The 25,647-nt window shown below is 39.8% G+C and overlaps 3 protein-coding genes across 3 annotated transcripts; all 3 read right to left on the reverse strand.

Moving 5' to 3' along the window:
* Positions 1–574: 574 nt before the first annotated feature.
* LOC308371679 (green-sensitive opsin-2-like) lies at positions 575–2,390 on the reverse strand (the record flags this gene model as incomplete). The annotated part of the gene is made up of 5 exons (XM_080846667.1): positions 575–676; positions 780–1,019; positions 1,429–1,594; positions 1,730–1,898; positions 2,030–2,390. The coding sequence occupies 5 exons, from the start codon at positions 2,388–2,390 to the stop codon at positions 575–577; spliced, it is 1,038 nt and encodes a 345-aa protein (XP_080702793.1).
* An 8,651-nt stretch (positions 2,391–11,041) lies between these two features.
* On the reverse strand, positions 11,042–12,851 carry LOC308371105 (green-sensitive opsin-2-like; the record flags this gene model as incomplete). Its single annotated transcript, XM_080845893.1, has 5 exons — positions 11,042–11,143; positions 11,247–11,486; positions 11,898–12,063; positions 12,199–12,367; positions 12,491–12,851. The coding sequence occupies 5 exons, from the start codon at positions 12,849–12,851 to the stop codon at positions 11,042–11,044; spliced, it is 1,038 nt and encodes a 345-aa protein (XP_080702019.1).
* A 9,779-nt stretch (positions 12,852–22,630) lies between these two features.
* LOC308371315 (green-sensitive opsin-2-like) lies at positions 22,631–24,435 on the reverse strand (the record flags this gene model as incomplete). The annotated part of the gene is made up of 5 exons (XM_080846168.1): positions 22,631–22,732; positions 22,836–23,075; positions 23,480–23,645; positions 23,781–23,949; positions 24,081–24,435. 5 exons carry the CDS (start codon positions 24,433–24,435, stop codon positions 22,631–22,633), a joined length of 1,032 nt encoding a protein of 343 aa, XP_080702294.1.
* Between the last annotated feature and the right edge of the window lie 1,212 nt (positions 24,436–25,647).

A 25,647-nucleotide genomic window follows, 5' to 3' on the forward strand; every position in this document is an offset into this window, starting at 1 on the left:
AGTAAAAGAGTTTGACAGAACAGCTGCTTTTGATGCACATTTTTATTTTATTTTTTTTCATGCTTTACAAAATATTTAAACAAAATAAAATACAGGATGAAGCCAGCTGTTTATGTTGGTCCACCAGAGACATCAAAATAAAAACAGGATACATCATAAGATAAACTGTCAAATAAATATTCAACAATATTTAGAAAACTTGACATAGCTTTCTGATGATTTTCAAAAGGATATTTGAGAGAATTGTAAACCCTAATGTGGACTATCTTCATGAGCATGAAGATAGTCAACATCCCTCCGCCAATGAAGTTGTCAAGTGCTACATAAGTGTCCGTAGATGTCGTGTTATTGTCAAGGTAAGTTACACACTTGCACTGTTATTGGTCAGGCTGTGATTCAGACAGATAGCTCATATTAAACGGAATATGACATTGGCTGCATACATTCTCCACTGGATATCTTCTCTGATATCGCTGACACAAAAGAGCTTCAAAACAATTGGTCAGTTTGAAGATCCATTCACGACAATTTGTGGTCAGTCCTTGTGATCCATAGAAAACAGATCCTAATGTGTCTATGCAGGACCCACTGAAGACACTTCTGTCTTGCTTGTGGACACTGATGTCTCGTCCTCGGGGACCTTGCCCAAGATTGTCTGCATCATGCACCCACGGAACTACAACACAGAGACAAGGATTTTAAAGTGCTTGAACAAAATTATATTTTTGCAAAACATAAAGCTGGAATTTCATTTAAATGATAGCTGGCGAGAAACGCACCTGTTTGTTAAGCAACACATAGATGATGGGGTTGAACAAGGCTGAGGACTTTGCGAAAAAAGCAGGAATAGCCATGGACTGAGCAGTGAAAGCAGCTCCCTTGTTGAAGAAAATCCAGCCAGCAAAACTGGCATAGGGGGTCCAAGCAATCAGGAAGCCACAAACCATCAAGATGCACATACGTGTCACTTCCTTCTCTGCCTTCTGGGTGGAGGCTGAGTCCGCCTGTTGGGCTGCAGCCTGTTGGTAAGAATAAGATCCAGATAATTAAATACTACTGATTGATAATAATGATGGCATTTCACGTTTTCAAACTAAAGTTATTTGTCTGTACTTTATCGTAGGTAGTCTTGATATGTCTTAAAACAAATCTTAAAACATACTAAATGATAACAAGTTATACCTAGCGCAGATTTGGGAACTAGGCTAAATACTGTTAATCAGTGTTCTTTTCAATGAATGGGAGATTGTAGACAACCACTAAATGTTGGAAAAAAAGTGCAGCTGAACTTTAGAACAAAGTAGGCCTACATATGAATCACGTGTATCAGTAAACTATTGTACTGGTGCCTCTTACAACCATGCTTATAGGTTCAGAATGTTTAAAACCCGCAGCTTTCATTTCCTTACAAAAGTAGCAGATTCTTACCGCTTTGACTGTGAGGACAAGGCTTCCATAGGTGAAAAAGATAATAACGACAGGAACACAGAAATGACAGGTGAACATGTAGATCACATATGACTCGTTATTGAATCCAGGGCTCAGGGTGTAGTAGTCAGGTCCGCAGGAACACTGCATTCCCTCAGGGATATACCTGGATTGTTAATAGTGATATGAATTAAGATCCAGCATTAGGAGAACCCAAACCCTGTTATCATCCTTATCCTTGTGATTTTTCAGTATAATAGAAAACAGGTCCTCAGTTCTCAATGATAGACACCAGACATACCTTGACCAGCCAACGAGAGGTGGTGCGGCACATGACATAGCCATGATCCATGTGAATGCGACTCCAGCTCCAGCATGGGTAGTACCAAACTTAAAGCTGCCCATGGGCTTGCAGACAACAATGTATCTCTCAACAGCCAGCACAACCAGTGACCATAGGGCAACTTGACCTGAATATGGGCAGGAAAAATACAATTAAAATACATAATTGTGCTATATACCATATATACAATATTGCTGTAATATCATGAAAAGGCCTGCTAGAAATTGATGAGGTCTATTGAAACTAATAATCACTTACCTCCAAGAGTAGCCATGAAACCTTCAACAGCACAACCCATGGGTCCAAAGATGAAGTAGCCATTAAGAGCTGAGGTGATGGTGATGGTGAATCCAAAGCAGACCATGATCATACCAGCAACAGCCAGGTTGACCAAAATAAAGTTTAGAGGTTGACGAAGCTTTTTGTGCACCACTGTCACCAACAGTGTCGCCCCATTGATGGGGAATCCCAGACAGATCAGCATAAACATGTAACAAGCAAGCAACTTGAACTGCCATGGTTCCGCCAGGTAGTACTGCGTATATTCAAAAGGACTCCTCACCAGCCCTGTCCTGTTGGACATGGGGATGTAGAAGTTGTTGCCCTCCGTGCCGTTCATCCTCTCACAAACACAGCTGAAAAGATAAGTGTCTCCTTGACTGTGACGGAAGCTTAAGCAGGTTGATCAGGTTGTGCACCTCCTATTTCTGCAAAGGTCAATGTTGAGGTTTTATACTTTTCCCAAAGAGACCAGAACCAGATTAATGGAGATCAACCAATTGCCTTTAGGAAGGATGTTTAAAAGATTAAAGTCTTACCATTATCGCATACTTTGAGTTTAATTCAGAATGTCCCCTGTGCCATAATTTTGATTTATCTGGCATCATGCCAGATCGTTATTTCAGACATGCAATAAATATGTGTTGGATATCAGTGACTTTCTTTATAGAGAATTGTACATACTCTTATCCTGTCATAACTGTCACATTGTTTCCTTTGAGAAACTGAGATACCTTTGGACATTTGAATAATCCCAAATGAGAGCCTCACTATCATCTTTAAATTAAGTAAATATTCTCTGTTCATCAGCGGCTATCTGTATGTGTATGTTTATATGTCAATATGTCTGTCTGTCACTCAGCCATCAAGTTATGTAGGATGTTATGTGCAGTTGTTTTTGTGGGAATATATAGTATGTTGTGCTGGTGTCTCTCAGCAATACTTTTTTCAAAGATTTTTTCAAGTTGTTTCCCAAACTAGTACCTGCCATGCACTTTTGTCCTCACTATTGAATAAACGCTCTATGGCTTTAGTTGCTTCTCTAAAATATAATGAATTTGTAATGATTTCCTTATACAAATTCACAATATGATATGTACATTCAAACTGCTCCATCACTTTTATTTTTCATTGCAGCCGAAAAAACAACTCTGCATTGATATTGTTCAGTGAAACACATCTGAAGGGCCAATGTTATTTCAATGTGGCCAGTGTGTTAATGAAATAAACTTTAAATTATATATTTTCACTGTCACTATCACTGTCATGTTATCAATTGGTCCCCTTTTCTGTGGGATAGGATGTTAAGAAAATCAGGTTAAGGAGGATCTTTAAGAAACAAGGAAATATAAGATAGGATACTAGGCTTAATTTATTGGTGAGAAGAAAAAAGTGAAGTGAGAAGACATGCATGATTTGGCCACTAGGGGATGCAGTGGGAAACTGTCTCATCCCGATTGTCAGGCAGATGAACCTGCATTTGTCCGTCAGAGAGAACAGTGCACAAAGAGCAGAACGAGCGAGAGAGGTTTGATTTGTTTCCTGCAATGACATTCTCCCAAGAACAGGTGCCACTTGTAAACATGTTAGATGTTGACCAAAAGTCGCTCATCTGTTGTGAATTGTTGGCGTGCTGACCTACAGTCGCTGAGATAGATAACGCTAAAACAAAGGTGAATAGCCAAACAGCATGTTAAATCGACTTTTGTGCGTCTTTTCAATGTTTTTTAACTAAAAAACTGAAGTAGGCTATAATTAGTTATGTGATTCAATAGCTGCATGTGTTACCAGTAGCCTATTTAGAGAGCAGTCAATTTAGAATCATGTTTGAATCTTTAGCCGATGTCAGTAATGATGTTATTATATTATTGATGCACAATTTGTCAAAAATTATCTACCCGGCATAAGTGTAAAGAGTCTATGTCCAATTAACTTTACCGCAATTACACTGATGTCATTCCGTATCACTGACGTTTTGTTATTACTAACCTATGTATTTGAAAAAATTACACCAAAGTTGGGCAACTATTAGTCTACATGGCCTGATTCAAAAGGCAAGATATTTAGAGTTAGCTAAATTATGCAGGGAATTTGCTCTAGCCTACTTGTAACAAATAAATAACCAACCAAGTTTTAAGGAATAGACGAACTTCTTGGTTGAAGTCATATTTGAAGTTTTAACAATGGAATTGAATTCGTTTTAGCCTTGCGTCCACACAATTAAGCAATAAGCCCAAAGAGGCCGTGGTTTGCGATGATTTTAGAACAGGTTAGGCGAGTTTTCACTCTTTTTTTAACGGATTTCAGAGTGGTGACTTTTGCAAACGCAACTATTATGTCGCTCGCTGTTTGGACAGGCAAAAACAGAGCTCTATTAAAAAACGATGACACGGCCCCAATTTAATCCAACGTTCTGTTTCGTTCACTTATCCAAAGCCGTCCTCAGTGGCAATGAGTAGAACATCTATTTTTGATTGACAGACGGATCATGGTTCTCAGCCAATGTATTCTATTTCTAGGAGAACATAATCTAAACAAATCAAAGATTAGTTACAAATTAGTCTCGTATTTCAGTCTCATTAGTCTCATATTATGTACTAAACTATCAATTTGGTTAATGATTAACTGAATAATTAACCATTAAATTAACCATGGCCTCGTTTCCCGATAACGACGTATCTTAACGGCCTACGTGGATTTTCGCGACATCGTACACTAAGTAACACTTTCTATGTACGTGCGTTTCCCAACCATCAACTTAAAGTCAGGTGCACGAGCGCAACGTGCACGAGTTCTTAAGTAGCTCTTAGGAGCTGTTTACGTCAGGTTAACCTGTTTACGTTAATTGCTGTGAAATTAGCTAGCCTATGCGTGCATCGAACGTGCAATGTGCACTGAATTCGGGGCGGGGATAGTAACGCCATCTCCAGCAGAGAAGCCTATTTAAACTGTGTTCCCATTGTAAGGACATTTATTACGATCTGTCTGAGAGTGGGCTGTCAAAGCTAGCATCATCGAAGTCATACAGTACAGTAGGCTACATACATTCAATAAAATTAACCTACATTTGAGTCCAACTGCATGACCATTCTTACCCTATACTTACCCTTACAATAAAGAAGTGATCCTATTTCAACCATAACTTCCTTTTAAATAATGTCTTTCTTTATGACATTTAGTTTATAGTTTAGACAGCAACGTTGCCATCTACAGTATATTCAACTGAATCCACTACATAATCTCAAACTTTATTTGTTGGTAACTCTCCAAAAAGGCTACCATTAACACATTTCTTAATGAAAAGGAAACATGCATCACAATAATACTTCAGTGTAACCTGTACCTATGTGAAGTGCAAATATGTCTTGCCATTACACTACCCAACAGCCCTACGTCTGCTAACACTACAGAATGCATAATTCCTACGGGCACTGCACTAGTTTTGTATAGCCTAATCTTTATTTTCAAATACTCAATATTCTTTATTTCTATTTTGATGGGAATAGGCAAGTGAAAAATGACATTCTCATGATGTGCTATACACAGAAACATCGTTTGGATTTCTTCTACAATAGGCCGAACGACACCCCTGGATAAGGTGTCGAGGGGTTTGAAGCGTACGTCATGCGTGACTGTATGAGCTATGAAACTAGCGATTTTAAAAAAGTTTCAATGAAGAACATTGCAAATATATATGTATACAACCATCTAGCTAGAAGCTACCATATAAGCCAATGGAGTGGTGGCATAAGTGCTAATTGTGCCATAAAACTACTGTTTTAAAGCTTCAGTTAAGACCTACATATTCTCCATTGGTCGCGTAGCACATTTCAGATCAAACCGAGTCATTATAAACATATAAAAAGTTGTGTAGATAGCTTTATTAATGTAAAATATTCCTCGCTTCAGGTAGCCATGTTTTTTTTTTTAAATTCCCCTTTCTTCCGAACGACGGTCGAACGACGCCCCTGGTGGATTAAATCGCTAAGTGTGAAGTTACTACTGGTCCTGACCACACGTAGAATTCTTCTCAACGAAAGATACACTTAAGCTAAGTGCGTCGTTGGGAAACCTGTCTGCAACGTAGGATTCCTCTTACGAACGATTTCAAGTGCTTTTTAGGCTAAGTGCGCGTTCGGGAAACGAGGCCCATATCCAAAGCTATAAAGGTTAAAAGTCTTTGGAGTTCTGAGGAGTAGATGTTGGCACCATTTTTTTTGGGGGGGGGGGGGGGGGGATTCTGGATATACCCCTTGAGATGTCACAACTAGTTTTCGAGGGGGTATGTGATGCATGTCTTTATGAAGGTGGGGGAAACCGGAGTACCCGGAGTAAACCCACGCTGTCACATTCACACTTGTGCAATATTAAATAGACCACTAAAAATAATCAAAAGCATTTATTTACAAAATTATCAAAATAAAGCACACAATATTTGATCTATCTAGATGTACCTAAGTAATGAACTTAGAAATAGATCGTGTGCAAGCTTACTGTATGTGTTCAAGTATGTATGTCGGGTACAGATCAGAAAGAATGTGTCTCCGTTGTTCTGTCTTTGTATTTTCCATGTGCACGTATGGGAACAGACAGGTTAGTGGAGGAACAAAGAGTGTGTAGCTATGCTCAAGGCCAATTCAAAAATATATATGTGATTCGTAGCTTAGCAGTTCTGGGCTAAGCAGTGCTGGGCCTGGTGATTGTTTGGATGGGAGACCACCTGGGAATACCAGGTGCTGTAAACTCACTACTCTCCGATGAGCAGGATCACCTGATGTCCTGACACGTAAAATAATCAAATAGTCCCCATAATTGTAAGCCATCAAAATGGAAGACATCAGTGTTACCTTCGTTTTACTAACAAACCAACTATCAACCAACACTTCTCAGACTAACCTTACCTCAGACAAGGTAACAAGTTAGCTGGCAAACTGTAGTTACAAACAGATGAGATAATGATACAATAAATGAAAAAAAAAAAACACAACAGATTGCCGGCGTTGTCCTCATTTGTGCACATAAATAGTTATCAACCTGTGAGAAGAGACACGGGTAAGTAAAGGGGTTAACATACAGGTTCTTACTCCATCATGACTTAATCATCTAGCAAGAATTAACGTCAGGGACTTTTGAACCGTGCAGTTGCAGCAGTACCATCTATTGTGAACAAAAGGTGGTCGGGTATAGTAATGGGTGTGTTTCAAGTAAAGATTCACCGAAATGAAAATTTGTGGCCGAAAACCAAAAAATAATTAATCGCTTGGCCGAATACCGAAACCGAAAATGACAGTTCCGTTTAAAGTTGTCAAAACACTCTTTTTAAATACTGCTTAAATCTACTGCTTACAATAAATGTTTAGACATGTTTTTCAAGGAAAAATGCTTATTTGAAATCTTCAAATGTTGGAGAACTGATATCAAGGAACTGTTAGTTTTAGATTTTGAGCTCAGATGTTGGAAGCGATGTAGTTTTTTGACCGTGCAAACTTGTATTTATATTTTTGATCCAGTAAACATTTTTTATTGAAGTTTATCTTGTTTCACGCATGTCAATTAATAGCTTTAGAACTGAACTCAAAAAACGTGGTACAGAAGACTCAGACAGACGGAGTGCCACTACATTTAGTCAAAAAACTAGCTTAGCTGAACTTCGCTGGATTGCCTGTACAAGGGGTGGAACGCAGCTAGCTTCCTGCACTGGTGAAAAGGACGTCTCCCCACTGAAGCTAAAGTTGGAACTGGTAATTCATTGAAGCATTCTACGAGAACAGGTATCGAAAAATCCTTTCTATCTTTCAGTATTAAGAAGATACGAAGATATACAGATGAATGAAGATAACTATTGAAATTGGATAAAAACGAAAGTTAAACTGTAACTGCTCCATGCTGGAAATAGCAACGTGATTCACCCCTAGCAAGAATCTACACTGATAGGGTACGTGTATGATTCGTTCATTTGTATTTCGATTCAGAACCAAATGACAAAAAAACGAAAAACGGCTTGTTATTTGATTGTTTGTTTCTCAAAAGCAAACAAAAAACGAATAACGACTTATTTTTTGAACATTCAATGTCATGCTGAGGTCAAAAAAGTAAACCTGTTCAAAACGATCAACACTGGTTTTGATTTCTATTATTTAATATGTCTGTTTTCTATGCACCAGATGTTATTTCTGCACACGTACGCGGCAAGACAGTCGGGTATGCACCATGGCTGCTTTAGAGACCCACGCAGACTTGATAAAATAATTGTTTGAATCGCTGCAACAAATAGGTGCTAAAAGATGCTCTGTCCGACGGTTTTGCACCAATCACAACCTCAAGCGTAAAAGGCATGTTACTGACATGGAGTTGGAGAGAGCTGTAATGGGCTCTATATTGGAGGTATAGGCCTTATGTTTATTTATACGTTACGTATACTACCTTTACCATGTTACATGTCATCTGCCTGTCTTTCAGAAATGATAGACCTAATGTAATTTGTTTTACTTATTATTATCAGACGGGCCCATCGTATGGTCGTAAATGTATGACCGGGTACCTGGCTACACAGTGAGTGCGTGCAGCTGAGTGTCTAGTCGGAAATGTGTTGAGGGAAGCTCACCGGCCGTACCATGAATTACGGCAACAGGTAGGCCAATTAGGCCTGATCAGACGGTCACCTGATCACATCACCTGAAATATTCTGGCTACTTTATTGACCCACATGTTTTCCTCTTTCACGATGATTTTTTTACTCCCACGCCTCAAGACATACGTGTGGCTCTCCATCGCTGCGTGCTCATAAACTGTTGCTTGCTTCTCTTCTCTCTTCTTGGAGGAGTAGTCGGTGCGAATATTGCGTCACATGGAATCTCTTTGCAACCTACTTCTGGGTCGTGAATGGCACGTTATTTAAAAAACAAAAACAAGCAAAACAAAATGCGACAAGACCGTTTTTCAATTATTATTATTTTTTTTTTTTTAAAACGACTATGAAATGAAAAATGAAAAAACAAGTCGTTATTTGTTTTTTGTTCACCGTTAAAAAACAAATGAAGAGATAACAAGTCGTTTTTTCATGTTTGGTTTTTTAGTTCTTAATTGAAATGAAAATGAACGAATCATACACGGACCTGATAGCCTGCCTTGAATCAGTCAATGTGGAGTTTTAGCGATTTTTGAGAAGCTGCTTTGCACTCGTTTATAAAGAAAAGTTCCGTGAAAGGAAGAGCTTTTGAACTGTGGCATACAGCTTGAGCATCAACTCTGCAACGTGTACGATGTCTGATGGGGAAGAACAGAGAAGTGTAGAGGATATGATGGCGCAGGGAAGATCACGTAAGCTAACTGAGAAGGCATTACACTGCAAAAATGCTTTTCTAACCTAGTGTTATTACTCTTATATTGAGATGAAAAAATCTAGTTGGTCTTGTTTCTAGCTAAATTGTACTTACCTTTCTGTCTCCTCAATGCAATATATTTCTGCAACTTGTCTTCTACACTGCAAAAATGCTTTTCTAACCTAACTTATTTTAAGAAATCTTAACAAGCCAAATTTGCTTAACGCACTGGCAGCCAAATTTGCTTGTTTTAAGCAGATTTTGCTTAAAACAAGCAAATTTGGCTGCCAGTGCGTTAAGCAAATTTGGCTTGTTAAGATTTCTTCAAATAAGTAATATTTGCTTGAAATAGGCAAAAATAACCTTACCAAGAAAGCACTAGGTAAGTACAATTTAGCTAGAAACAAGACCAACTAGATTTTTTCATCTCAATATAAGAGTAATAACACTAGGTTAGAAAAGCATTTTTGCAGTGTAGAAGACAAGTTGCAGAAATATATTGCATTGAGGAGACGGAAAGGAACTCTGACGACCCATAAAAAGCTAGAGGGGGTGGCGTCATTGTTACATTTTACTATTTTGAGATCGTATAGGTGGCCTGCGCTCCTTGCTTGTGTAATCAGACAAGATTGTATAATTTTGCGTCACCACCACTTTTCGGCCTCCGATTCGGCCACTCATTTGGCTTTCGACCGAAAGCCGAATGTGTCTTTTTTTTGCGTTTTCGGCCGAATTTTTGGTACACCTCTAGTTTCAAGTTTTAGCTTAAAATCTTTAATAATTTCATTCATTAATCATGGATATGCGAAAGAGAGAGTTGCGATGAGAAGAGTTGTAATCTGTCTTAAAAACCACCATTGACCAAGGCCTTCTCTGCTCGTATTGCAGGCCTAGTATTTGTGTATTTGTTGAAGTAGCTTGACAGTCAATGCTAGCAACATTAGAAAAGCTAGTCATTCATGTAATTGACTTTGCTGGGGCATTTCTGTTTGCACAGATGTAAGGTCTTTTCCCATCAGATTAATGACACTGGTAAAACGCCTCATTTGATGCAGACATTTATTTCACAAGAAGTTGTTTTTGTTTTTTGCTTTTTCTTTGCTTTATAAAATACTGTACATGCACAAAAAATTAAACAGTCACACTAACAAAATATGTGTTAGCAGTTAAACCACATAAAAACACAACCTCAAAATCCATTCAGTGATAAACAATCATTTAAAGGTGTTAAAATGTCAAATACCAACACCATCATAACAATGAATTTGTCAGTTGTTACAGACAGTTCATATACCATGTTACATTCTGCAGTTTATTACAGTGCAATATTTCAAGTTTAATGCTCTTTGTACAAAGTAAATGTATTTTCATGTAGACATGATGGATATTTTGAAAAGCCTTGGTTGCATTTCTGCTGAAAAAAATCAGATGCACAAGGAAGTTTGGACTGTACTTACTGGTGCAACTCGTTAGCCAAATTACATTGTAGTCTAATGGACATTGGCAGACTTGGGTGCCAAATATATTTCCAACCAAATCTGAATTATTTCTTCCATTATTATTATTTTCATCCAGAAACACCACATAACATTTAGAGAGCAACCAACATTGAGTTTGTACCATCGGCAGCTGTAGCTTCTTGACAGGTAAATTGGTGCAAGTATGATGCTTATGCAGGACCCACTGAAGACACTTCTGTCTTGCTTGTGGACACTGATGTCTCGTCCTCGGGAGTCTTGCCCAAGATTGTCTGCATCATGCACCCACGGAACTACAACACAGAGACAAGGATTTTAAAGTGCTTGAACAAAATTATATTTTTGCAAAACATAAAGCTGGAATTTCATTTAAATGATAGCTGGCGAAAAACGCACCTGTTTGTTAAGCAACACATAGATGATGGGGTTGAACAAGGCTGAGGATTTTGCGAAAAAGGCAGGAATCGCCATGGACTGAGCAGTGAAAGCAGCTCCCTTGTTGAGGAAAATCCAGCCAGCTAAACTGGCATAGGGGGTCCAAGCAATCAGGAAGCCACAAACCATCAGGACGCACATACGTGTCACTTCCTTCTCTGCCTTCTGGGTGGAGGCTGAGTCCGCCTGTTGTGCTGCAGCCTGTTGGTAAGAATAAGATCCAGATAATTTAATACTACTGATTGATTCATAATAATGATGGCATTCACCTTTTCAACTAAAGTTATTTGTCTGTACTTTATCGTAAGTAGTCTTGATATGTCTTAAAATGAATCTTAAAACATACTAAATGATAACAAGTTATACCTAGCGCAGATTTGGGAACTAGGATAAATACGGTTAATCAGCGTTCTGTTCAATGAATGGGACATTGTAGACAACCACTAAATGTTGGGAAAAAAGTGCAGCTGAACTTTGAAACAAAGAAGACCTGCATATGAATCACGTGTATCAGTAAACTATTGTAGTGGTGCCTCTTACAACCATGCTTATAGGTTCAGAAAGTTTAAAATCCGCAGCTTTCATTTCCTTACAAAAGTAGCAGATTCTTACCGCTTTGACTGTGAGGACAAGGCTTCCATAGGTGAAAAAGATAATAACGACAGGAACACAGAAATGACAGGTGAACATGTAGATAACATATGACTCGTTATTGAATCCAGGGCTCAGGGTGTAGTAGTCAGGTCCACAGGAACACTGCATTCCCTCAGGGATGTACCTGGATTGTAAATAGTGGTATGAATTACGATCCAGCATTAGGAAAACCCAAACCCTGTTATCATCCTTATCCTTGTAATTTTTCAGTATAATAGAAAACAGGTCCTCAGTTCATAATGATAGACACCAGACATACCTTGACCAGCCAACGAGAGGTGGTGCGGCACATGACAAAGCCATGATCCATGTGAATGCCACTCCAGCTCCAGCATGGGTAGTACCAAACTTAAAGCTACCCATGGGCTTGCAGACAACAATATATCTCTCAACAGCCAGCACAACCAGTGACCATAGGGCAACTTGACCTGAATATGGGCAGGAAACAAACAATTAAAATACATTATTGTGCCATATACAATATTGCTGCAATATCATGAAAAGACCTGCTAACAAATTGATGAGGTCTTTTGAAACTAATAATCACTTACCTCCAAGAGTAGCCATGAAACCTTCAACAGCACAACCCATGGGTCCAAAGATGAAGTAGCCATTAAGAGCTGAGGTGATGGTGATGGTGAATCCAAAGCAGACCATGACCATACCAGCAACAGCCAGGTTGACCAAAATAAAGTTTAGAGGCTGACGAAGCTTTTTGTGCACCACTGTCACCAACAGTGTCGCCCCATTGATGGGGCCTCCCAGACAGATCAGCATAAACATGTAAAAAGCAAGCATCTTGAACTGCCATGGTTCCGCCAGGTAGTACTGTGTATATTCAAAAGGACTCCTCACCAGCCCTGTCCTGTTGGACATGGGGATGTAGAAGTTGTTGCCCTCTGTGCCATTCATCTTCTCAAAACACAAAAAATGTGGTCACGAGATCAAGTTTCTTGGTCACTGTCAAGTGCAGGTCCAGTGCAGTTGTGTAGACCTGTTGTCTGCAATGGTAAGGATAGTGGTTTTATACTCTCCCAGGGAGATTTGAAAGAGATTACTGATATCGTCAAGAGGATTTAAGGAAAAGAACATCACACTAGCCAACAGACCGGATGCGCATTAAGAGTATCACTACACCCTGGCCTTAATAATGCTCAAGTACAACATGCATTTGTAGCCAACAAATGCCAAATAACATGCAGGTAATACAAAGACTAATACAAATTACACCCTTGAGAATAAAGTATGGTCCTATTTAGCTTTTGAGTTAAAGATATCCAACCACAACAAACCAATCCATCTTTTTCATTCAAGAAGGCCCTGTTGTAGCTGCACTGTCATCAACTTGCCCTTCATATCTTTTTACTTTATTTGTCAGTGTTTTTCATTTTTATTATACTTTCAACACTTTCATAATACCTTTTTTGTTCTTGTTTTTAATTTTTCAGGATAAATAAATTACCAGTAGAGTTTAGGTCACCATCCCCATTTCACAGATTTCGACACAGATAATTCCATTTGCAAGGATTGGGGTCTGTTTGACCCTGAAAGCACATTTTACCTGGCAGCTTCCAAGGCTAAGCTCTGTACTCTAGCTTTGCGTGTAAGATGTAAAGGTTTACACAGGAAGGGTAAGACATCAGATGAAAGGGGAGGAGTAAGAGTGTGCTTAAAAGGAGTGGAGGAAATTGGATGCACCTCAAAAATTACCATTCTATATTCTCAAGGGTGTAATTTGTATTAGTCTTCGTATTACCTGCCTGTAATTAAGCATTTGTTAGCTACATTATCACGCTCAGGGTAGAGTGACAGTCTTAATGCAAATCCGGTCTGTTGGCTAGTGTGTTGATCTTTTCCTGGATTCCTTTTGACGATATCTGTAATCTCTGACCGTATCTGTAATCTCCCTGGGTGGGTATAAAACCAATATCCTTACCATTGCAGACAACAGGTCTACACAACTGCACTGGACCTGCACTTGACAGTGACCGAGAAACTTTATCTCGTGACCACTTTTTTTGTGTGAGATCATCTTGAGAGGATGAACAGCACAGAGGGCAACAACTTCTACATCCCAATGTCCAACAGGACAGGGCTGGTGAGGAGTCCTTTTGAATATGAGCAGTACTACCTGGCTGATGACTGTTTCAGGCTGTCTCCGTGCATCAGTCTCCCCTCCATGATATCTTTGGGGACACATTCTTTGTTGGGTCGTATGGTTCAGAAGAAGTATGTATTAGCATTCATTAGGTTCCTCACTAATGAAATAGTAGACTAATTGTCTGCAAACAAGTGGTTGTATTTGTGTAGGTAGCCTCTCATTAGAACCATCACTACCCTGTATCCATAACCATGATCTGGCACACACCACTCATTGCCTGTATATACGTACATGTATATATTGAATGCCAAATAGTATCCTGTCAGGGAGTCACAGAGACACCAGATCCTAATACCCCATCTGACCGGTTTCTTAGGCATATGCTGTTTCCAGTAACCTGTGTACAAATTGAATCAAAGCCTCATATGCTGAGAGATTTTTCCATGGCCGAAGTATTGGGAAGTTCTCCTGGAAGACACACATTAATGGTGTAACTTTGTGAAGCCTGTCACCAGAGGGTGCTGTCCCTGGGATCGAACAGTGTAGGTATTGCACAGCTCCTCATACCTATGTCATGGCATGGTGCCTGCCACATAGGACACTCGTAGGGCTGGATCGGGTGGACAAAATAAGAGGGTAAAAGGCTAAACGGGTAAACGGATACCCATGAGGATGTTTATTAACACTTTTATCTCCTCCGCAAATGTACTGCACCAGGATGCAAGAGGCATAGATGTTGGTGTTTTCCACCAAATTAGCAAAACAGGCAAGCCCTACATTCTGCATATAAAAACACTCCTGCTAAAGTGGTCTGTGGCCCTGACTCACTTGAGTATGGTTGAAGGGTAGGATGATCAAATGCATCTCTGACCCAAGAGAATGACTGGTTGGCCCCCTGCTGTGCTGAGAATATGTCCTGCCCTTGACCTCTCCTCCTCATTCTTCCTCTGCCGCTTCCATGTCTCATTCCTCTCCTCTGTCCTACTGAAGGTCCTCTGTGCTCATCAGGCCTCTTGTTGCTCCCTTTCTCCTCCTTCATGTCCTCGATGCTCTGTGCTGCCACGGCACCCTCAATCGCCTCACTTCTCTCCGGTGAGCAGGAACACCCAACGTCCTGACACATAAAAGTATAAAATATTCTCCCATAATTGTAAGCCATCACAGTGGAAGACATCCGTGTTTCCTTCAATCCCATGGATTGATTAATTCCATGGAGTGAGAATGATACAACAAAAGATGATTCTCTCTCTGCCTCCCTCTCTCTTGCACACGCACACCGACTCACTTTATGCGATTGTTTGCTGTCACATCACCTGCTGAATATCCGAGAGTGAACTATGCTCAGATAAGAACCGGCGCTGTTGCAGCAGTAACGTCTATCGCAAAGATAGGTGCTCGGGTATAGTAACAGGTGTGTTTCTGTAACAGCATTTTGCTGCACGCTCCTCTGTTCCTGCTCCAACTCCAGTCTTGGTTCCTGCTCTTGCTCCATATGCTACTCCAGTCCGGTCATCCTCTCCTGTGTTGACTATTTCCCTCACACCTTAGTTTTCCCTTCATGTTGGTTCTCACCTGTAGCCAATGTGTTCATTACAGTGCATGAAATGCCCTGTATTGCTATTCCTAGGCTTCTTATACTTCTTCTTCTTATTATTACAGTGCATGAAATGCCCTGTATTGTTATTCCTAGGCTTCTTATACTTCTTCTTCTTATTCCGTTTACTGACTTCTGCGATTTATTCAGCTCGAACCGCTTAACTTAGAAACTTCATTCAAACTTTGTCGCGTAGGTCTTGTAAAGGACACTTATGCTATGTATTTTTCGTTTTTCTAAACTTTATCCTTTTTGAGATATTAAAGAAAAACGAATATAAATGTTCCCATTGACTTACATTGGGCCATTATGGCATCATAATAGGGTAATTAAACTGGCTTGCACCTGTGCTTCACTGCCACCTGCGCCAAGGCTCCTCTTCTCTCTGTCCCTCTCCATTCAACTGTTACTAGGAATATTTATGGCCGGTTCACACTACACGATTTCAGCCCGATTTTGCCCCGATTTCTTCGTCGCAGACAAATTTGCAGGATCGGCCCGATTTTGAAAAGTCTGCGACGAGGCGAGGTCTTGTAGTGTGACATGCTTGCGACCTGCGATGGTTTCGTCTGCAACGTTTGAAAACCCCACGACAAAAAGTCTGGCATGTCAGAATTTTTGGGGGAATCGCATTGACGTATCCGTTGTTGACATAGTGTAAACCTAGCATAAACCTCACGCTGGTGTCACGACCCTGGCGGGTCTAGGCCCCGCCCCAATGTATTTGCATGCCTGTCTGTCTCTGTCTTTTCAGCAGTAATTGGAAGCAGGTGAACAGCAGGGGATTGGACGCAGGTGGATATTTAACTGGCTGGGTTACAAAAGCCCTGGGGAGACTGAGTCGGGAGAGCGTCAGATTGGAGCTGTGGATGGGTCGTTGGAGTGTGGATTTGGATAGTGATTGTATTGTATTGGATTTGGATTTTGGATTTGGAATTGTCGTTGTCGTTGGTGTTGGTGTTGGTGTTGGAGTGTCGTCGTCGTTGTTTGTTTATATTACCCATCTATTGACTTTACGCAACATCTTTTGTTTCTATTCACAGCACTGACCTTCACCACACGTGTGCTATAATTATTAGATACCTATACTGTTACCTTTAATAAATAACTATTTATATTATTATTATTATAAATTCTGCGTGGTCTCCCCTTCATGTTTCGTGCCTGTGAGCCTGGCAGGTCACACTGGCCTGTATTACGAATGTCCAGCCTGATAAACTGTTATTATTGTAAATGTAGGTGGCAAAATGTTGGTTTTAAAGTAGTCTATTTCCAGTCTTACCCGGAAATTGACGTTTGATAGCCTACCTCAAAATTTTACGTAGCCTATCAAAAGTAGCTAGCTGCTACCTAGGCAACTGGATACAAAGATTCATGATCTTGTAGTGTGGCCAGTCTTCCGATCAAGACGAAGCCCGAAGTCGTGGCGCGGTGATCGCATAGTGTAAATCGTGAAGGAATGTTCGACAATCGTGTAGTGTGAACCGGCCATTAGAGACACCTTCCATTCTCTTTTTTCTCCATCTTTCTCTTTATCTCTCTCAGTCTTCTTTCTCTCACTCTCCATCTCTCTGCTTCACATTTTTCTCTCCTTCTTTCAATATTTTCCCACTTCACTCTCTCTTTACTGTTTTATCCAGAGTCATTCTTGTTCACTCTTCTATCTTTTCTTCTTTCTTTCTTCCACTCTTCTTTTCAATTCAATTCAATTTTATTTTATTTGTATAGCGCCATAACAATACAATTGCCTCTAGGCGCTTTTCTTTCTTCTTTCCTTCTTCAACTCTTCTTTCCTTTCTTCACTATTCTTTCCTTTCTTTTTTCCTTCTTCCACTCGTCTTTCCTTCTTCCACTCTTCTTTCCTTTTTTCACTCTTCTTTCCTTTCTTCTTTCCTTCTTTCACGCTTTACTTTTCTTCTTTCCTTCTTCCACTCTTCTTTCCTTTCTTCTGTCCTTCTGTCCCTATCCTTCTTTCTTTTCTCCTTTCCTTCTTCCACTCTTCTTTCCTTCTTTCACTCTTCTTTCTTTCCTTCTTCCTTTCTTTACTTTTGCATTTCATGCACCGGTATTTCCTTCAGGAAATGTGTTTTCTAGTTGAGTTTAGTTCTCACCTGTAGCCAATGTATTAATTTAGTTCCTATGTAAGCCTTGGACTTTTCCTTTGTCTTTGTGTGTAATTGTTTGTGATCAGCAAGACGTACTGTGTACTCCATTCCTATGATCTTTGCCTCGTTTGCCCATCGTGGAACTTAGATTAGTCTAAGGAAGCACACCTTGAGAGTTTGCACCAATTTCTCCCATTTCTGACAGTTTTAGCTTAAAAATTTTCTTGATTTCATTGTTATCATAGATATGCAAAAGTGGCTCAGGAGATTCCACTCAATAATTCGACTTCAGCTAATGAGGAAGGATTCCATGTGTTCAGACCTTGAATTTTTGTGTTATCATGGAAACCCTTTAGTTTAAAGCCCTAAACAAATACGTATGTAACTTCTGTGCAACAAGTAGGCCTAAAGCAGACGTGTTTTTTTTTCTGTTGGTGCTGTGTGTAGTGTGTCCTTATCTGCATGGTTGTATGGAGTTAACAGTGTTACAGTTTGAAAGAACAGTTTTACAAGCTACCAATTATTTCATACTGGAAGTTGCTGAACTACAGCAAGGCTACACTAAAGAGAAATACAGTTTGGTTAACTAAAGCTGCTTAGAAAAAGAAGTTTAACCTACTTTACAAACGATAAAATGAATAATGTGCATTTGATTTGAACTTATTACAAAATAATCACTTGCCTGCATAAATGCCACTCCATTGAGTTTATAGCCAAAAAGGTTGTAATCCTTCTTTAAAAACATCATTGACCAAGGCCTTCTCTGCTCGTATTGCTGGCCTAGTATGTGTGGATTTGTTGATGTAACTTGACAGTCAATGCTAGCAACCTTAGAAAAGCTAGTCATTCATGTAATTGACTTTGCTGGGGCATTTCTGTTTGCACATGTAACCGGCAGAACGACGGTCCTGTTTCCCAGCAGCAACCGTAGCCCCGGTCCTGCTCTGCCACGCCCCCAAGTAGCACTGTGGCTGCTAATTCATTAGCCAAAGTGCTGCTGGTTTATAACCAGTCATCAGTTAGGACAATACAGGTGTTTGTAATGCACAAGATTCTTCCGGGTAGCATGCGTTTTCGCTGCCGAAGGTCTTGGTCGGAAGAGAACGAGCGTACACACCCTGATGTATCCTTTAGGAAGACAAGTCCAGGTAAACTTTCCCTACGTAGCTCGCGTTAACGGTTTGAAATTCTTGTGTGAACTTCGTATGGATGCGTCACTGATGTGAAGTGATTGATGGCTTTAACACCTTCTGTTGTTTGTGGATGATCTGAATGTCTGTCGTAACATGTATTTTAACTGTTTGTGCTCATGTAGGTTTGGTTGTGAGACGCCAGACAGCCTATTGTCATGTTTGTTCTGTGGGTGCTGCGCGAAGGTAACGTGAGACAATGTTATGTCTTGATTTGTTATTAAAAAAGCATTCCAGATCAATTGCTATTCGCTAACGATATTCTAGCGGCTAAAACTAACGAAATCTCTTGAAATGTGCTGAATTTGACATTATGGACTAATCCTGAACTCTTAATTGCACACTAGTCCTGCATTTTTTCCATTTAATATATTCTGTACATTTTTAAATATATTTTATATTTAGTTTTTCTTATAATTAATAACTTAATATGTCTATAATAACTAATATTTGTATTGTTTATTGTGTATGTTTATTGTTTGCACCAACGTCCCACAAAAAAATCCTGGTAGGTGAAAACCTACTTGGCAGTAAAAGCCTTTCTGATTCTGATGACAAACTAGTTACTCAACAATTGTCTTAACACAGTCAAACATCAAGCAAGTGCAACAAAAGACAAAGCAAGACAGCAAATAAGCTACTTACTAGTTCGGCAGACAGTAGAAAGCCGGGCCGTGTCAGGCAATCCTACATTTAGCAGTTATATGCCTATGGACCCTGGTCTGGCAAAGGCACGGAGGCGATTCTCCATATTAAAAGTCATTGTAGCGCCCCACTTTTTTTCAAGCTGTTATTTTAAGGTAAAACTGCTTATCCTTACCCTAATCCTGAAGTATAATTGTTGCATACTGTTACTTTAAATACATGTTGATATTTTATGATTAGATGCATAACCGATGTAGATCATCATATTTCCTTTCTTCAGGCGAATTGCCACTGCTGCTTTGCCTGTTGTAAATTTAGTGTGCTTTCAGCTTTTGCCTACGTTGTTTTGGTTTGTTTGCTTTTATATTTGTTTGTTGGACCTAGCCTAGGTGTGTGCTAGGTTTAGCGTGCTACCTTTTATTACTTTTATTATTGTCCCCTCTTCCCCCCCGGCAGTGATACGTGTGGTACTGGCTTCCCCAGCGTTCTTACCCTGTTGAAGTAAAACCTTAAAGATTGAACTCTGCCCTGTTCAAGTCAGCTAGGCTTAACCTCAACCCTTCTTCTCTCCTCTGTAGAATACCACAGGGGTTATTGCAGCTTTTCTACGGGGCAGGTCCCCGGATCTGAGTCCTCTTCTTCGTGCACTGCATGCAGTATTTTAGAGTGGTAACTTGCACCTTACTATTTGCAGTGATTCCTTTTGCAGTGCCTGTGCCTAGGTGTGTTGTGTGTTTGTGTGTGTGAGTAGGCACCAGAATCCAGAACACGGGTGGTATCACTTCCCTCCAGGAAAGACGCAAGGCCAAAGTTCTTCAGTTACTGATGGATTTATTATTCTCTTTAATTCAGTTGTAATCCAACGTCGAACTGGTTAAAAGCAGTAAAAACACAATCAACAGACAATCAAACCAAACATTCAAACCTAAAGAAATCAAAGAAATAAAGCATCATAAAGAGACAAACATACCTCGTTGGCTGCATAACGATTGAGAGGGGAAATGAGGCAAGGTAAACGTAATCACACTCATCAGCTTGGGCTCAGCGGTATACTACCATGACCGCGAGCCGGCGTCTCAGGTCTAGTCAGGTGCAATGTATGCTACCATAATAAATGTGTGTGTGACCCCTGACCCCCATGACCTCACTTCCTACGAAACTTCATGAGAAAGACAAAAGGTAAAACAAACTTATCAAAACGAAAATAATCACCAAAAAACAAAACTTGAACAAAGATAAACAAAACAAAATCTAAACAGTTACAGGTGGCGTGGCGGTCTCACTCCCTTTTTCAGGACAGGTAACCCCCTGCAACAGCTGCTCCCTATATCCCCTTCCATTCTGGTGGCAGCCATTACCCAGTCTCTCTACCAGAAAAAGGAGAAGCTAACACAACTATCGTCTCTAAATTAAAGTATAATCTTGGTCAGTGTTGATGCGTCCTTAGATTAGATGAAAGGCAATTATTATATTGAGTTAACCAATTACATAAATCAGCACAAAGTTGAAAGAAGAGCTCGGCGATCTCAAATAAAGCAGAGTTCGCGCTAATGCGAGCTAACGCTGCTCTATTGACTTCTGTGTTAAGGAGCTAACAAGTTGGTAAATAGGCTAGCGTCTGTATGTCGCGGTCCACAGACCACATTTTAATGCATTCACTCGCAAGGCATTGTGTGTAGATTTAATAATGTGTTACACATATCTTTTTTAGGAAACAGTTGTTAACAAAGGGGACAGCCCTAAAACCTTAATATTAGATTTTCTTTACAGATGTCTGTGGGAAGAGAAAACAGCCTGTTAACACAGACTTGTTCCAAATGGCATTACTTTTTGAGCTTTGGCTATGGAAATTAATTGATTAATTAAGTGTGCTGAATGCATGTTAATAAATACATTTGACTGATTTTCAGTGGAGGCTTTTATCAGTGGGTATAACTTAACAAAAAACTGTTACTTAAATAAGGCATTCATAATTCACTGTGTTTTCTGGAAAAGAAAGGAAAGTGCAACGAAAATAAACATTGATCAAACAGCAGTGAATTGTAGCTACTGTATCAAACAAAGAACTTTGGGAGCAGTTACACTTAAACTGTTCAAACCTTTACATGTAATCTCCCTCAAATCCACCTCTGAGGTGGGATCAGGGTGATCCTGATTTTTAGGATCAAACTGATCCAGATTTCCCACTTAAATTTTGAAATACTCAACAGCAGTGTTTAATCCAGAGGGTTAAAAGGCAGGATTGGATTCCCAAATCTGAATCTTCAGGATCAGATTTGCTTTGAAATACCCGTTTTTAGGATCTGATCAGGATTTAATCCAATCCAGGAGGATTAATCCTGTTGGATCATTTTGAAATACCGGCCCTAGGTGGCGTTGTCGCATCCAGAGCCAAGACCTAATTACCACTAGGTTACACACAGATGTAAGGCCGTTTCCCTAACAGATTAACGACACTGGTAAGACGCCTCATTTGATGCAGAAATGTATTTCACTAGAAGTTGTTTTTGTTTTGTGCTTTTTCTTTGCTTTATAAAATACTGTACATACACAAAAATTAAAACAGTCACACTAACAAAATATGTGTTAGCAGTTAAGCAACATAAAAACAAAACCTCAAAATCCATTCAGTGATAAACAATCAATTCAAAGGTGTTAAAATGTCAAATAACAACACCATCATCACAAAGTATTTGTCAGTTGTACCAGACACTTCATATACCATGTTACATTCTGCAGTTTATTGCAGTGCAATACTGCAAATGTAATGCTCTTTGTACAAAGTAAATGTATTTACATGTAGACATGATGGATATTTTGAAAAACCTTTTTGCTGCTCTAAAATTCAGATGGACAAGTAAGTTTGGACTGTACTTAATGGTGCAAGTCAAAAGCCAAATTACATTGTGGTCTAATGGACATTGGCAGACTTTGGACCCAAACTATGAATAATCTTTTCCAGAAACGCCACATAACATTTAGAGAGCAACCAACATTGAGTTTGTACCATCGGCAGCTGTAGCTTGTTGACAGGTAAATTGGTGCAAGTATGATGCTTATGCAGGACCCACTGAAGACACTTCTGTCTTGCTTGTGGACACTGATGTCTCGTCCTCGGGAGTCTTGCCCAAGATTGTCTGCATCATGCACCCACGGAACTACAACACAGAGAAAAGGATTTTAAAATGCTTGAACAAAATTATATTTTTGAAAAACATAAAGCTGGAATTTCATTTAAATGATAGCTGGCGAAAAACGCACCTGTTTGTTAAGCAACACGTAGATGATGGGGTTGAACAAGGCTGAGGACTTTGCGAAAAAAGCAGGAATAGCCATGGACTGAGCAGTGAAAGCAGCTCCCTTGTTGAAGAAAATCCAGCCAGCAAAACTGGCATAGGGGGTCCAAGCAATCAGGAAGCCACAAACCATCAAGATGCACATACGTGTCACTTCCTTCTCTGCCTTCTGGGTGGAGGCTGAGTCCGCCTGTTGTGCTGCAGCCTGTTGGTAAGAATAAGATCCAGATAATTTAATACTACTGATTGATAATAATGATGGCATTTCACCTTTTCAAACTAAAGTTATTTGTCTGTACTTTATCGTAAGTAGATATGTCTTAAAATGAATCTTAAAACCTACTAAATGATAACAAGTTATACCTAGCGCAGATTTGGGAACTAGGATAAATACTGTTAATCAGTGTTCTGTTCAATGAATGGGACATTGTAGACAACCACTAAATGTTGGAAAAAAAGTCCAGCTGAACTCTAGAACAAAGTAGGCCTACATATGAATCATGTGTATCATTAAACTATTGTACTGGTGCCTCTTACAACCATGCTAATAGGTTCAGAAAGTTAAAAACGCGCAGCTTTCATTTCCTTACAAAAGTAGCAGATTCTTACCGCTTTGACTGTGAGGACAAGGCTTCCATAGGTGAAAAAGATAATAACGACAGGGACACAGAAATGACAGGTGAACATGTAGATCACATATGACTCGTTATTGATTCCAGGGCTCAGGGTGTAGTAGTCAGGCCCACAGGAACACTGCATTCCCTCAGGGATGTACCTAGATTGTAAATAGTGATATGAATTAAGATCCAGCATTAGGAGAACCCAAACCCTGTAATCATCCCTATCCTTGTAATTTTTCAGTATAATAGAAAACAGGTCCTCAGTTCTCAATGATAGACATCAGACATACCTTGACCAGCCAACGAGAGGTGGTGCGGCACATGACATAGCCATGATCCATGTGAATGCCACTCCAGCTCCAGCATGGGTAGTACCAAACTTAAAGCTGCCCATGGGCTTGCAGACAACAATGTATCTCTCAACAGCCAGCACAACCAGTGACCATAGGGCAACTTGACCTGAATATGGGCAGGAAAAATACAATTAAAATACATAATTGTGCTATGTACCATATATACAATATTGCTGTAATATCATGAAAAGGCCTGCTAGAAATTGATGAGGTCTATTGAAACTAATAATCACTTACCTCCAAGAGTAGCCATGAAACCTTCAACAGCACAACCCATGGGTCCAAAGATGAAGTAGCCATTAAGAGCTGAGGTGATGGTGAATCCAAAGCAGACCATGACCATACCAGCAACCGCCAGGTTGACCAGAATACAGTTTAGAGGCTGACAAAGCTTTTTGTGCACCACTGTCACCAACAGTGTCGCCCCATTGATGGGGAATCCCAGACAGATCAGCATAAACATGTAACAAGCAAGCAACTTGAACTGCCATGGTTCAGCCAGGTAGTACTGCTCATATTCAAAAGGACTCCTACATCCCCATGTCCAACAGGACAGGGCTGGTGAGAAGTTGTTGCCCTCTGTGCCATTCATCTTCTCAAGATGATCTCAAAACACAAAAAATGTAGTCACAAGAAAAAGTTGCTTGGTCACTGTCAAGTGCAGGTCCAGTGCAGTTGTGTAGACCTGTTGTCTGCAATGGTAAGGATAGTGGTTTTATACTCTCCCAGGGAGATTTAAAAGAGATAACTGATATTGTCAAGAGGAATCAAGGAAAAGAACATCACACTAGCCAACTGACCGGATGCGCATTAAGAGTGTCACTACACCCTGGCCTTAATAATGCTCAAGTACAACATGCGTTTGTAGCCAACAAATGCCTAATAACATGCAGGTAATACAAAGACTAATACAAACTAGAATGCGTTTCGTGAACGAACTGCGAGAGTGTGCTTGCTCTGCAGTGCAGTGGCCGAGTGCGCATATGTTGTTGAGGGGCCTCACAGACTGATATCTGAGAACAAAATCTGTATAGTACTGTGTTTTCTGTGTTCAGTACAACGTTGAATGCAGGTTGTAGGATGAATCTGCCAGCCTTCCAGTGTAACCGTCTGCAGTGACACTGAATACACCTTTTTGTTTTCAACCAATATATTTTAGCAAGCAACCGAGCTCAACCATTATATTTTGGCTCCACTGACGTTTAGACATATGAGGGTATCTTTGTTGTTCTGTTTTCGTTTGTTTGTTTGCTTGTTTATTGTGAAAGGGTCTAGTGTGTTACATTTAGCTTGGAGAAGTCTTAAAATAGGCTCCAAGTGACATTATCTCTTATGGGGTGTAATTATTCCTCCAAAGGTCGTGTTAATCAATGAGTGCACCTGAATTGTGCGGTATTTGTTGAGGGAGACTTGGGCTTGTTTTGATTTTGTATTGGTTGCGGATGCAATAAATCTTGTCTGTGCTTCAAATGTAAATATATTTATTGTCTCTCTGTATTATGAAACTTGCATATTTACTAAGCACAAACATTTCAGGTGTCATGGTCATAACAGTTTTTAGAGTTTCGTTATACTGACTTACTGAGCTAAGTGAATTGTTGAAATTGTTATCTTGGTAAAAGGAAACATCTCTGCAACAATATTGGAATGAATGCGGTTACATAGCCAGCTTTACTTAAAGTTTATTGTAAGATATAGCTTGTTAGACTTAATGCACTTAGAGTTAGACTGTAGGTCTAGTATCTAACGTAAGCAACACTTTTACTGTATAGATAGAGAGCACGTGTATCACATTGGTTTATAG

The sequence above is a fragment of the Sprattus sprattus genome (genome assembly GCF_963457725.1).
Source record: "Sprattus sprattus genome assembly, chromosome: 10".
Taxonomy (NCBI): Eukaryota; Metazoa; Chordata; class Actinopteri; order Clupeiformes; family Clupeidae; genus Sprattus; species Sprattus sprattus.